The sequence below is a fragment of the Talpa europaea genome, assembly GCF_964194135.1.
Source record: "Talpa europaea genome assembly, chromosome: 9".
In the NCBI taxonomy this organism is placed as follows: Eukaryota; Metazoa; Chordata; class Mammalia; order Eulipotyphla; family Talpidae; genus Talpa; species Talpa europaea.
The window spans coordinates 5,451,874-5,464,768 of NC_140076.1; the positions used below are offsets into that span (position 1 = coordinate 5,451,874).

The 12,895-nt window shown below is 54.6% G+C and overlaps 1 protein-coding gene across 1 annotated transcript; it reads left to right on the forward strand.

Moving 5' to 3' along the window:
- Positions 1-3,828: 3,828 nt before the first annotated feature.
- On the forward strand, positions 3,829-11,208 carry UBIAD1 (UbiA prenyltransferase domain containing 1; the record flags this gene model as incomplete). Its single annotated transcript, XM_084243000.1, has 2 exons — positions 3,829-4,342; positions 10,684-11,208. 2 exons carry the CDS (start codon positions 3,829-3,831, stop codon positions 11,169-11,171), a joined length of 1,002 nt encoding a protein of 333 aa, XP_084099126.1. The 3' UTR covers positions 11,172-11,208.
- Between the last annotated feature and the right edge of the window lie 1,687 nt (positions 11,209-12,895).

Here is a 12,895-nt window from a genome sequence, read left to right on the forward strand (position 1 = left end):
AAACCAATTTTTCAAAATTCTTATTTTTGAAAATACTTCCGAGGTGCAGAGGAAACAAACAAGCAAACAGGGAATGATTGGTTTTTGAAAACTTTTGAGTACTCTGTGCCAAGAAAAAGACTGCAGAAGGCAATGTCATCCTTCAGGGGAGAGGAAATCCAAGGATCCCCGATGGGAAATCTACTACGGAGCGTGTGTGGGTGGTCTGTGATGCGGGGGAGGAAGGCTGGCAAGCAACTTCCACTCTCAAGAAGCAGCATGTAAGATCCGCGGCTCCCAGGCCATGTACTCCAGGCAGACTTCCCCTCCGCTACGGGAAGTCGAGCGTCCTGAGGGAGCCCGCGGGCCTCCCACAAGACAAAGTTGGGCGACGGAGACGGGTGGGGGCGGGGGACACGGGGATGCAACCCCGAGAGGGAACGGAGCCGAGCTCCGGGCTCTGGGTCCTCGCGGGGTCTCCAGGGTGGGGCGCAAGAAGCTGACGCTGACCCCCTATAAGTGGCCCCGAAGAAGGGGTGACAGACAGGCGAGAAGACCTAAGGGCGCCTGGCGGTGCGCGAGCTGCGCTCCGGCCTTCGCGGTGCTGGAGACGCGCGGCAGATGCGGGGTGCCAGGGGCCTCCGGGGGTCCCCGGGGGGGCGCCGCCTCGCCGGGCTCGGGTCCAGGGCTCCGGCGGCGCCCTCGCCCGGGGGGCCGGCGCTGGAGGGACCCCGCGTCCCAGAGGGGCGGCTTCCCGGGACAACCCCCTCCCCGCACCAGGCGGGCCGCGGGCCTGGTCGTTCCAGCGCCTTGGCAGGGCGGGTGCAGGCCCCGGACTCACCGCGCGGCTTCGGCCAAGGCCTCAGCTGCCGCCGCCAGCGCCGGCACCGCCGCTTCAGGCCCCCGGCCCCACCGCCCGCCTTCCCCTCTGTCCTCTATGCCGGGCGGGAAGGAGGGCGGGCTCCCAGCCCTGAGGGCCAATGGACTGGCGTAAGAAGCAGATGGACTGGCACACCGACCAATAGTAGTGAAGGAGAAGTGAGGCTTCGGGACCCGGCTTCCCTGGGGGGGCGGGGACTGTTCAAATAGACAAACCGGACGGCCAGTGGCAGGCGAAAGGAGGCTTAGCCCAGCCCAGGAGAACCAATCGGGCGCGAGTTGACTTGGGTCACTTCCACGCACACATCCGGTGCGCCGCTGCTATCCTTCCCCTCGGCTCCGGGGCTGCGGCCGGGGAGTCCGCTACGTGGGTGCCGCGCCGGGGCGCTGGGAGTTGGGGGGCGGAGGTCGCGGCCCGCCCAGTTTAATTCTGACTTCGGAGCGTGAGCCGCGCCGGCGCCCTGTCGTTACTGGAGTAAAAGCCTTTTCGGGCCAGCGCTGCCGATGAGCCCGTGATTTCTCTGTTGCTAAAACTAAGATGCATTTGAAAGCGTAGTTATATTTTCTCAGTTTTCCAAAATTACCTAGTTTACAAGATCATTCGCGAGAAACCATAGCCAAGTTTTAACTAAATGAGCTACTCCTAATTTCAGAGCAACATCATTAGAAACAGCCTGTCAAAAAATCAATTGCAGAAATGCAATTTGACTACATCTCAGATACAGTGTTTATTATGACATAGAAAATTCCGAACTATCTCAGGATGGGAGTGTGATCAAATAAAATATGATGCATTCATATTAAGGAAACCTTTTACAGTCATTAATAATGATAATGGAGCTGAATATTTACTTGAAAGGAAAAGCGTTCACATTTGTTTTTAGAAATTGGCTATACAACAATGAAAGTGTAACTACAAAAATAACCCATGGTTCTTGTGTGTCTATATTCACAAGGGTAAAATACACAATTACGATGTCACGGGATTTTGGGAAGGTGTATTTTTTCCTTTATACGTTACCTTTAATTAGTTATGTAATAAAAAGAAAACTTTGTTGAAGAAATGGAAGTTTCCAGAAGTCTTAAGCTGCCAAATTAACAAAGTTCGGTCATATTCTATGGCTAACAAAATACTTTGGAAGATTTTTACAAATACATACTTATTGTTACTACTTTTCATTGCTTTGATTCTAATCTGAAATTACTGTCCTCCGAGTTCCACATTTTTCAGGTGTGTTCAACATCAGTCCTGTGTACAAATATGCATGTGTTATAATTTTCATTGATATAAAGGAAGCGTAGCACACAATTTGTAAATTATAGTAATAAAATACACACTATTCTTTCTAGTAAATTCCACACAGCTAATTGCCTCTCCGTATACTTTCTTTGATATTGTACAGCCTCCCTGGGTTGCCTGTTGTTCTGACATGAACATCGGCCTATATTTCCTTTTATGTAAATGTATAAGAGGAAAAGGAAACTGTCAAGAGATGTTTGAGCTTCACCAGTTTGTTAATGAATGAACGACTTCTTGCTAAATTGGATAACAATTTTCCAATACTAGGAGAATATTTTCTTGATTTTTTTCCCTGCTATTCACAACATAATGGCTACAGAGCTGACACACTTTTAAGTTTAATCGGCATTATCAACTTTTACTCATTACTTTCTTAAATCTAGATGATCCTCAAAACAATCAGCAAGCATTTTGCTGGTTTGGCTGGCATGAGTTTCACTCCCGTGGTGGTAGATTTCAAGCAACCAACAGATGTCACTGAATGAAAATTTGGGAAGAAATGAGCAGTAGCACATCATTACAGTGTTTCCACAATGCGGATACAATAAGCCTGATATCTGAAGAGCATAAATGGTCAAATGCAGCAAGATAATTAGGAAGTAATGAGTTTTGAGTATTTATTATCTTTGTTTTTAATTTATCTAACTGTACGTTTGTATAATTTATTTTTTAATAGTGCTTAATGATCTGTTCACAAAATTCCAAAAAAAAAAAAATAACAATAGGCTCTTTCCATGCAGAAGGAGCTACAGATAGAGACTAGACGCTTCCATAAGGCAGGCAATGGAGACACTGAGCAGTCCATCTGAGGGGGCCAGGGGCGTCTTATATGCATAAATAAACAAACTAGAGAATGGATAAAAAAGCAAGAAGGGCAATATATGGCATGTGGTAGTTGCACACACACACACACAAAATGCGGGCATTATTGCTGTGATTACTAGCTACTGATTTCTTAGCTCTCACTTTCCATTTCAGGCCTTCAATCTTCCCATTTAAAAAGGGGGAGATGACTATGCTTTTCTTACCACTCTGAGCGCACTCCTTGGCTTTTGTCCATTTTGTTTGCGGCAGAGCACAGTCGTAGGCGCTCAGGAATTGTGTGTTGCATACAGTAGGCGCTCAATAAATGCTCGCTGCAGGAAAAAACCATGAACGAGTCCCATTTCGGCGCGGGAAAGCTGGTCGGAGAGCGACCCTCGCGAGGGCCAGTCAGGCTGCTTTCGGAAAAACCGGGGCGGGGCTGCGGGGCCCCGCGCGGGCGGGCGGGCGAGGCGCTGAGCCCCAAGGTCGCGGCGCCGCCCCGGCCCGCGCCCCCGGCCCGGCCCGGCCGCGCCCGCAGCCGCTGTTTCCGGCGGGCCTCCAGAGGCGGGCGCACAACATGGCGGCCCCGGCAGCCCGGGGGACGCGGCCGCAGCTCCGCTCCGGGCTGTAGTGTGGGGCTGGGGGCCGCCGTCAGGCAGCGCCTCGGTGACGGGAGCGCGGGGGGCCGCCGCCGGGCCTCGTGGGGGGCCCGGCCCGCCGGCTTCTGCCCCGCCGCCCCAGCCCTGCCCCGGGGCGCCCCTGAAGGTCAAGTCTGACCGCCCTCGGCCGGACCCTCCTCGCCCCGGGGCGGCCGCCCTTCCGAGGGTGGCTCACGGGTGCGTGGCCTTCAGCCACGTGCAGCCTCCATGGCGGCCTCGCAGGGTCCGGGGGAGAAGATTAACATCCAGGCCGGAGAGACAGCCCAGGCCGGGGACGGGGACCCGCTGGGAAGCGACTGGCCGCCCCCGCGCTCCTGGAGACAGAAGTGCGCCTCCTACGTGCTCGCCCTGAGGCCCTGGAGTTTTAGTGCTTCGCTCACCCCGGTGGCCCTGGGCAGTGCCCTGGCCTACAGGTTCCAGGGTGTCCTGGACCCCAGGCTGTTGGTGGGTTGTGCCGTGGCTGTCCTGGCTGTGCACGGGGCTGGCAATTTGGTCAACACGTACTATGACTTTTCCAAGGGCATTGACCACAAAAAGAGCGATGACAGGACCCTGGTGGACAGAATCTTGGAGCCCCAGGATGTCGTGCGGTTTGGCGTCTTCCTGTACACCTTGGGCTGTGTCTGTGCCGCTTGCCTCTACTACCTGTCCCCTCTGAAGTTGGAGCATTTGGCTCTCATCTACTTTGGAGGCCTGTCGAGCTCCTTTCTCTACACAGGAGGTAAGAACTGGCAGCTTTCCCTGCTGCAGGTCTTCGTTGCATGTGCTGGAAACTGCTGCTTTCCTGCGGGTGGTAGGGCTAGAGGGGTCAGAGACTTTTCTGAGTAATCTACTTTACACGCATGGGTCTTGTGGAAGGTTTGGAAACCGTAGGGAGTTGAGAAGATCCTGGTTTGGCTCATACACTAAGAATGGCTTGTGTGTGGAAGGTATCTAGTTTCTTTGGTTGGTCATACCTTATTATAAGTTTCACATTTTAGTGGAATTAAATTTGAAGAGCTCAAAACAAAGCATAGTTACTTTCAGTTATTTTGCTAGGGACTCCTAGCGGCAGGCTGATGATGGTGATGGACAGGGGGTTCAGCTGCGTATTGAGCACCTGTCAGGCACTGTTCTATGTGAACCCTGCAGATCCCTGCCCCTGTGGGCATTATTTTATATGTGGTGAAGAGAGAGAGAAAGTAGAAATAGTCAATTATAGTTAGGATGACCAATTCTGTTGGGTCTGGGTGTGTTCCAGGATGTGGGACTTTGGGTGCCGTAACCAGGAAAGCACTAGTGAGTCAGGAAGAGTTGGCCCCTGGTTAAAAAGGTGGAGCTGTGGGGAAAGAAAGTAGGAAAAGGGAGGAGGGCACAGCTGACTATTTAAAGTAGCTTGATGAGGGTCAGCTCAGCGAAAGGTGACCCGTGAGCCAAGATTGAGGGAGGTCAGTGGGTAAGTGCATATCTGGACGAAGAGTGTTCCAGATCTTGGAACCGCAAAGGCCTTGGCAGGAGTGTGCCTGAAAAGCTTGAAGAACAGCGCAGAGTCTCGCCTGGCAATGAGGAAGAAAGTGAAAGGAGGCAAAGTAAGAGACGTGTGCTTGGGAAGGGCAGAGAGGCACAAAGATTAGGTAGGCCAAAGAGTCACTCTGGTAAGATACTGAGATGGATAAAGGGCAGTGCAAGGCTAGAGGCAGGAAGATCACGTAGGAGGCTGCTGAGAAATTCAGGCAGGAGATGTTTTGGGGCTTGGACCAGGGCAGCCGTGGTAGAGAAGGGAAGCAGTGTCAGGTTCTGAGTGTATTTTGAAGGTGGACGGGTCTGCTGATGGAGGAGATGCGGGGCAGGAGAGAAACAGGAATGAAACCTATTCAAAGGTTTTGGCCCGAGTTACTGGACAGAGAAGGCTGAAGATCGGTTTGGGGGGAGAAAATTGGGAAATGTGCTTGGACACCTTAATGTGTTGGTCCAAGTGGAGCCGTCAAGTTGGTAGCTCAGGGCAGAGGTCTGGGCGGAACATGCAGATTGTCTGGGAGTCATGGGCACTAGCTCAGGTTCACCTGGGGGAGGTCACGGAAGGAGGGAGTGCTGAGAGAGACTGGAGGGGAGGCAGCACTGAGCCCTGGGCTACCCGGACATTAAGAGTGGGGAGCAGAGAAGCAAGAGGTAAAGGGAACTGAGGGGGCATCTGGAGGAGAAAGAAGAAAACCAAGACTGGTGTCTCGGCAACCAACTGTCAGGAAGTTTGACTGAGAGAATGCCTGGGGTGTGTGGTAAAATGTGGAAGGCGAGGCAGAGGGAAGAGGCCTTCTCTGTGAAGGTGACGTTTAAACTAAGGTCGAAGGATCAGGAGCCAGCCAGGGCCACGGTTGGGGTCTGATTCAGGTGCCAAATCCTTTGGGGCTGAAGGAGTAGCAACTGCAGGTACCTCGAGCAGGGGAGAGGTTGGCATCTTAACAGGATCTGCTGAGAGGCCAGGGTGATCAGGAGCAAGCCGGGGTACGGCTGGAGAAGCAGGAGCCAGATCGTTCTGGTCTCAAGGGACCCCCTCCTCTGCCGAATCCTCCTTACTCCCAACCTGCAGGCTCAGTTCTTGGACTCTGTTCTCCAGCTCCTTTTGCTCTTGGGGCGTCAGATGCCATCCACTAAGCTGGTGACTCCAGTTTGTACCTTGGGCCCAGGTTTCTCTCTAACTCCAGGCTCATCTGACTCCTTAGTCATTTCTCCCAAAGGTCTCACAGGCATCCAAAGCTCAACATTCCTGCAGTCAAATTCCTGATCATCTCCCCAAAGAAACCTGCTCTACCCAAACCTTCCCCATCTCACTCGATGGCAGTTTCTTCCTTTCAGTTCTTCACACTAAAAAATGACTTTTTTTTCTTTTCCTTTTTTCAGTCCTTCATCAAATGCTGTTGACTCTACTCTCAAAATGCATTTGCAGTGTGATCCCTCCTCACCACCTCCTCACCACGACGCTCTCCTCTCTCCATTATTGGGGCCACTTCTCCACTGATCTCTATGCACCCACACTTGTCCCTTTCAGGCTGCCCCAAATCGGCACAGAGCCCTCTGCAGCTATAGTGGCTCCCATCTGGTTCGGAGTCAAGGCCTCAGCCTTGACAGTGTCCCCCAGAGCCTTACACTGCCTGCCCACCCTCCACCCTTACCCTGCTCTCTGGCCTGCCCTCCTGCCTCCTCCCTGCTTCGCCCAGTGCTGCAGCCACACTGCCCTCCCGCCTTTCCCTGGAGCACGCCAGGCCTGCTCTTGCCTCAGGTCCTTGTAGACACGGTTTCCTCCCTTGGAACATTCTTCCACCTTCAACCTGTAGGATTCACTTTCGAACCACCTGTACCCATTTGCTCAAATGTAGCTATTCAGTGAGGCCTTGCTTTCTACTCTGTTTAAAAGCACAAAGCAATAAAACTGCAGCAGCTAAAAAAAAAAAGTTCCGCACATACGTGTTCCCCCGCCCCCACAGTACCTTCCCTGGTGCTCTTCTCTCTTCTCTGCTTTCATTTTCTTCACAGCACATCCTCTCTCTCAACATGCCATAAAAAGCACTTTGTTAATTATCTTCCCCCTGGCCCTTTGAGCTCCTGGGGTTTGCTCTCTGCAAGAACGGTGCGTGGCATTTGGTCCATACTTAATATTCACTGAGGGGACAAATGGGGGGACCTTGCAGTGTACCCAGCAAAGTAGTGACATCTGATTTATGGGTTTTCTTTGTAACATTGACTTTGGTTGATACATAATTGACTTACTGTGAAATGCACAGATCTAAGTGTGACTGTGATGAATTCTGACACCTGCATACAGCTGTGCAGCCCTCGGCCTCCCTGAGAGTTCCCCCAAGGCTTCCTTGTGCGCCCCTGTCTGGAGGCAGCGCTGTCCTGATTCTCACATGGGTTGGTTTTGCCTCTCTTAGAAGGTGAGTAAATGGAGAACTCCTCGGCAGGTTTTTGAGGTTCCTCATGCTGTGCTGTGTCGTGGCTCCTCGTTATGCAGAGTAGGGGCCCCGGATGGACACGGCGTCGTCCGTTTATCTGCGGGCCTATTCAGCAGCATTTGGATGCTTTCCACGCTGGGCCTGTTATGCCTGAATGTCCATGGTCACGTCATCCGGTGGCCATTTGTGTTCATCTTTCTCGCATAGCTGCCGCGGACGGAGTTGCTGAGTCGTAGGGTAGATCGTTTAACTTCATGAGAAGCCACTGAAGTGTTTTCTGAAGTGGCGGCACTGTTGCCTTTCCTCCAGCCGCGAGAGCCCCAGGCGCCGCGCCTTGCCATTCAGGCTGCTGCGTGGCGCGCTGGGCCGCTGTCCACTGCGTGGAAAGTGCTCTTGAGCCAGGACGGGTTTCCTTAAGAGAAACTGCTTCTCTGATTCTGGGGAAGCACACAGACTTGAAGCCACGTGTTGGATATATGGGATCCAGGGCTTCGTCCCAAGCACGTTGTCGTTCTCTTGCATCAGCTGACTCTAGGGGTTGTCAGACCTGGCTCACCCTCAGAGTGGGTTTACGGTGGGTTTTGTGGGGCATCTTTGAGGTGAGGCTTGCCTTTTAGGCCTACGTTTCTGTTCAACTTTGCTCACTTCAATTTTTGCCAGGTGACCTAAGGAGAGTTCGTGGGTTGGCTAGCCAAAGGTCAAGGCTGCGGGGCTGTAGTAGGGTGACCAAGCTCAGGGTGGCAGGCTGGGGGGCCCGGTGGCCTCCGGAGCCTCCCAGCCCCTCATGGATCTTTACTTTTTCTGGGCTCTCTCTGGCGTTCTCTTGTGGCCTTACCTCCCTGTAGTCACACGTCCTCCTGTAGCCGTCCTCTGAGTGACGCCGCCCTTCTAGCCCTGACCTCTGGGCTCAGGTGTGCACACTTATGCATGCGGGCACACTCATGCTCCAGGTGTCTGCCATTAGCGTGCCCTGGGCCCACGCTCCCAAGTGCCTTTTGCGTCAACACGATCAAGGCCCCCGGTGATGACCACAGAGGCTAGCGACGTAAAGAGCCTGGTTCATTCACTTGCCCTCCAGGGGCTCTCGTGTGTTCCTCCATAGCCAGAACCCTGGAGTCTGCTTGGATAGCTGAGAGATCAGCAGGAGAGAGCGGGCAGCTGGTGGGCACTCTGGCCGATCTGTGCCCGGCTCTGCCCACCACAGATGGTACCGAAGCGCAGAGATGGCAGGCGGTGCTGCGCTCCTAGTTTAGCTCTGGAGCCCTGGAGCCTTCTGCTTGAAGCTTCCCCTCGAGGGCGTGTCCTCAGACACCCAATTATTCCACAGTCATTGGGGGAGGGCAGAGGTGGCTTGCTTTGTGGGTGTCAGAGGCCATGTGATTCCCAACTCTGGACGCTTCACCCTAAATAACCCAGAATCAGCTGGCACCCAAGAACCCCAGCTAGGTGGAGGGGTGGCTAGTGCTGCGGGGGTAATTATTTTGCAGTGCATGAATGTATCAAATCACCACCTTGCCCACCTTCAGCGTTCATGTGTCATGTCAGTTGTGTCTCCTGGAAGCGGGGCCGGCCGCTAGCGTGAGGGGAGCTTGGGCCGGCTTCTAGCGTGAGGGGAGCTTGGGCCGGCTTCTCTTTGGCTGCCTGGCGTTAGTGCCTCCAAGGCCGTTCACTGTCCTTTGTTTTAGGGAGGTTAAAATACAACCGGGCACGGTCTTTTCTTCCCAATCCTGAGGTGCTGCCTTAGTAGTTTGGGTAGAGCTGGGGGTTTCCCAAGCCTCTGTAGCAGTATATGGGTCACCCCTTCTCGGGTGCTGCGCACCCATTCCATGCTGCCGCCCCTGTTTCAGTCTGAGGGAGAGATTTCCCCCAACCTCAGACCCCAATTCCAGGTGCTTGTTACTGTAGCTCTGTGTGCCTTCAGCCTTTGTGCCCAGCCTGCGGGAGCAGGCTAGAGCCCGACACGGGCCCCGGCCTCAGGGAACTTGGAGTTGGGGGGAAAGACAGTGAGTAATGCGTGATGAGCAGCGTGATGCAGTTTGTGGAAGTGGAGCCCGGTGCCAGGGAGCATATGACGTGGTCTGGAGGGGAATGAGGTCTCGGGTGAGGGAAGGCTGCCTTGAGGAATGGTCTTGAAAGTCTTGAAGGATGAGTGGGTTGTGGGGGTGGGGGGTGTCTGAAGACCCCGAGGGTCTGAAGGAAACGGGAGGAGGGGAGGGCAGGGCAGAGGGGAGCCAGGGGAAGGATCTGGGGCTTTAGCCAGGGACAGCTGCTTGATCAGGGTTTCAGGTGTGTTGGGAGGGGCTTGGTCACGCGGGTGTGTCTCAGGGTCTGGCTGCGTGTGGAGGTTAGCTTCGGAGTGGGGAGCGTCGTGGCTGTAACAGTGGAAGCTGAGGGGCCACTTAGGAGGATGTCCCAACATTCCAGGCTAAGATGAGCATGAGCGGGATTTGGGGCTGCCGTGAGGTGGGCATGGGAAGAGCCGGGCAGTTTGAAAGCGTGGAGTAGACAGGACTTGAAGTGGGTCAGCAGCACAGGAGGAGGGTTCGCCTCCCAGGCCTTGGAGAGGAGCAGCGGCATTAGGACTCCACTGCCTTAGCTCTTTTACTCATCATGTGGGTGCAGCTTTCTTTTGGTGGAGTTTGGGGACCCTGAAATGCCACCAAGATTCACTGGGGGTTTTCAGCCCGAAGGTGCCTCCAGAGGGTGCAGGAGGAGAAGCTGGAAGCTGGCGAGGGCGCTGAGGGGCTGACCTGACTGCTCTGCAGGCAGAAGCCATGTCATGTGGGGCTGCAGAGGGTGGGAAACCAAGACCTTCACAGGCTCATGGATTCTGAACCTGTGTGTGTGTGTGTGTGTGTGTGTGTGTCTGTCTGTCTGTCTGTCTGTCTCTGCTCTGTGTGTATGAGTGTTGGGGCACAGTGAGGAGGGAAACTTAGAAATGTGCCGTGCGGCCTCACTGGGTCCTCATGACCCAGCACAGGATAAGAAAGCAGATTTGCTCGGGGGCGTGGGGGGCGGGGTTCCAGCGACTAGCCACCCCCACAGTCTAAGCACTCGCTGTTCCAGCCCGAGGAGCAGTCCCCGCGCTCCAGCCCCGGCTCTCATGCCCACTCTCTGGGTTTTCTGGCCCTAGGAATTGGATTCAAGTACGTGGCTCTGGGAGACCTCGTCATCCTCATCACCTTCGGCCCGCTGGCTGTGATGTTCGCTTACGCGGTCCAGGTGGGGTCCCTGGCCGTCTTCCCGCTGGTCTACGCCATCCCCCTGGCCCTCAGCACCGAGGCCATCCTCCACTGCAACAACACCAGGGACATGGAGTCGGACCGGGAGGCCGGCATCGTCACGCTCGCCATCCTCATCGGCCCCACCCTCTCCTACATGCTCTACAACACGCTGCTCTTCCTGCCCTACCTGATCTTCAGCATCCTGGCCACGCGCTGCAGCATCAGCCTGGCGCTGCCCCTGCTCACCATTCCCATGGCCTTTTCCCTGGAGAGGCAGTTCCGGAGCCAGACTTTCAGCAAACTGCCCCAGAAGACCGCCAAACTCAACCTCCTGCTGGGGCTTTTCTACGTCTTTGGCATCATCCTGGCCCCGGCGGGCAGTCTGCCCAGGCTCTGAGGGACCAGTGGCCGCCCCGCACCTGTTCCCCTTCCTCAGAACGTGCTGAAGGCAGCGTTTCTGAGGAGGGCCGGGGGCTGGCGGGGGGAGGGAGCTCAGGATGGCGTGTGAATACCCACCTTTAAAAATTCTTGTGATTGTAAAGATTATGTTTTGTTCCGTTTTTATGGGCCATCTTAAAAGCGCTCGGGTGTCGGAAGGGAAATTGACTGTTTCATTTATAATTGCCGCTAGAGGGCGTCGTCAGGTCACTTTGAAGTGGACTGAAAGGCCCAGCGTGAAGAGCCGCGGGCCTGGCCGCCTGTCCTAAGCCTGTTCCCCCGGCCTTGCTGGGGGTGGAGTGTTTGCTGGGGCAGGAGTGTGTGGCGCCAGCCCCTCTGGCAGGGAGCACCGTCTCCTACTCAGAGCCCTTGCAGCCTGAAATACGCGGCTTGAAAGTCCCTCATTAACACCCCATCGTGGCTGGCTGCTGGCCTTTTTCCTGAATTCTGATTCAGAAGCTCTTGTCCATCACCCCTGCACTTATTGCCACCGTTGAGGAAGTGTCCAGTCCCCCTGCAGCAAGACGATCAGGCTGGGGATTCGGAAGGAGAAAGCCCACCCTGGAGGCAGCTGACAGAGCCACTCTGCTCTGGGTAGAAATTGGCAGGGTGGCAGGTCTCCCTTTGCAGGATCCGCTGGGGGTGACAGGAAGGACTCCCAGCCCTTTCAGGAACCGTTAGGAGCTTAAAATTGTAGTGGCGTCGCTATCCCCCCAGCCCTGTCGCCTCCCCTCACGCTCCCTTCTGCCCTCCCTCCGTTTCTATCAGGTCCCCAGGGAGTGTCCCCCAGCCACAGAGCCAGACTGGGCTGTCAGGGACAGTCACTTTGCACAGAGACACGGGGCGGGTGGGGCGGGCCAGCAGCTCCCCGGCGAAGGAATAGCCCGGCCTGCGAGGCCGCTGTGTCTTCCTTCCACCTTGACCGGGAGCGAATTGACCTTACTTCTTCCAGAGGCTCGGTTGTCGTGTAGAGTCTGCGCCCCGGGTGTTCCAGCGCTGCCCTTCCCTCCATGGCTGTGCAGTGTGGTTTCCAGGCTGGTGGCGCCCAGTTGCACGTGGCCCAGAACTGAAACAGATAGAGACTGTGGTGATCATGCTTTTCTGCTGTGGTCCTAGCCATTCTCACAGGTATTCTAGGTCTTGACCTGCCAAAAAATGATGTAAGAACTAGCCCTTAATCCATAAAATCAGGCTGTTTATGATCTGCCTCCCTGAGTTAAAATTGGTCAGCTGACTTGGAGAAAAAAACGTTTGGAAATTGCGAAAGTTCCTCTGAAGTTATAGGAAGTTTGTCTGCAGGGATCGGAAATCCTGGAATGTCCATCAGCGCCCGGTAACAAGGGATAGAAGGATGAAGCCTCTGGCCTGCCCTGTCCCCAGCACCCTTTTGTTTCTCGGCCAGGCTGGTGGCATTTTGGTGCTCGTGGTGGTCCTGCCTTCAAAGAACAGCCCTTCTTGATCCCCATCGGAACAGACCATTCTCACATGGGGCTCGCCTGTGAGGCTGTGGGGCCAAGCATTTCCTGTTCACAGACCAGACCCACCTTTGTGAACCCCCCACTTTGGGTTGGGGGCGTCAGCTTTGCACTGTGTCCTGGTGCAGATTTTAATGCACATTTTTATATATAAATGTTTCTAAAAGGCCATATTTGGTGCCAGGTTTTGTAGGCAGGTCACCATAAT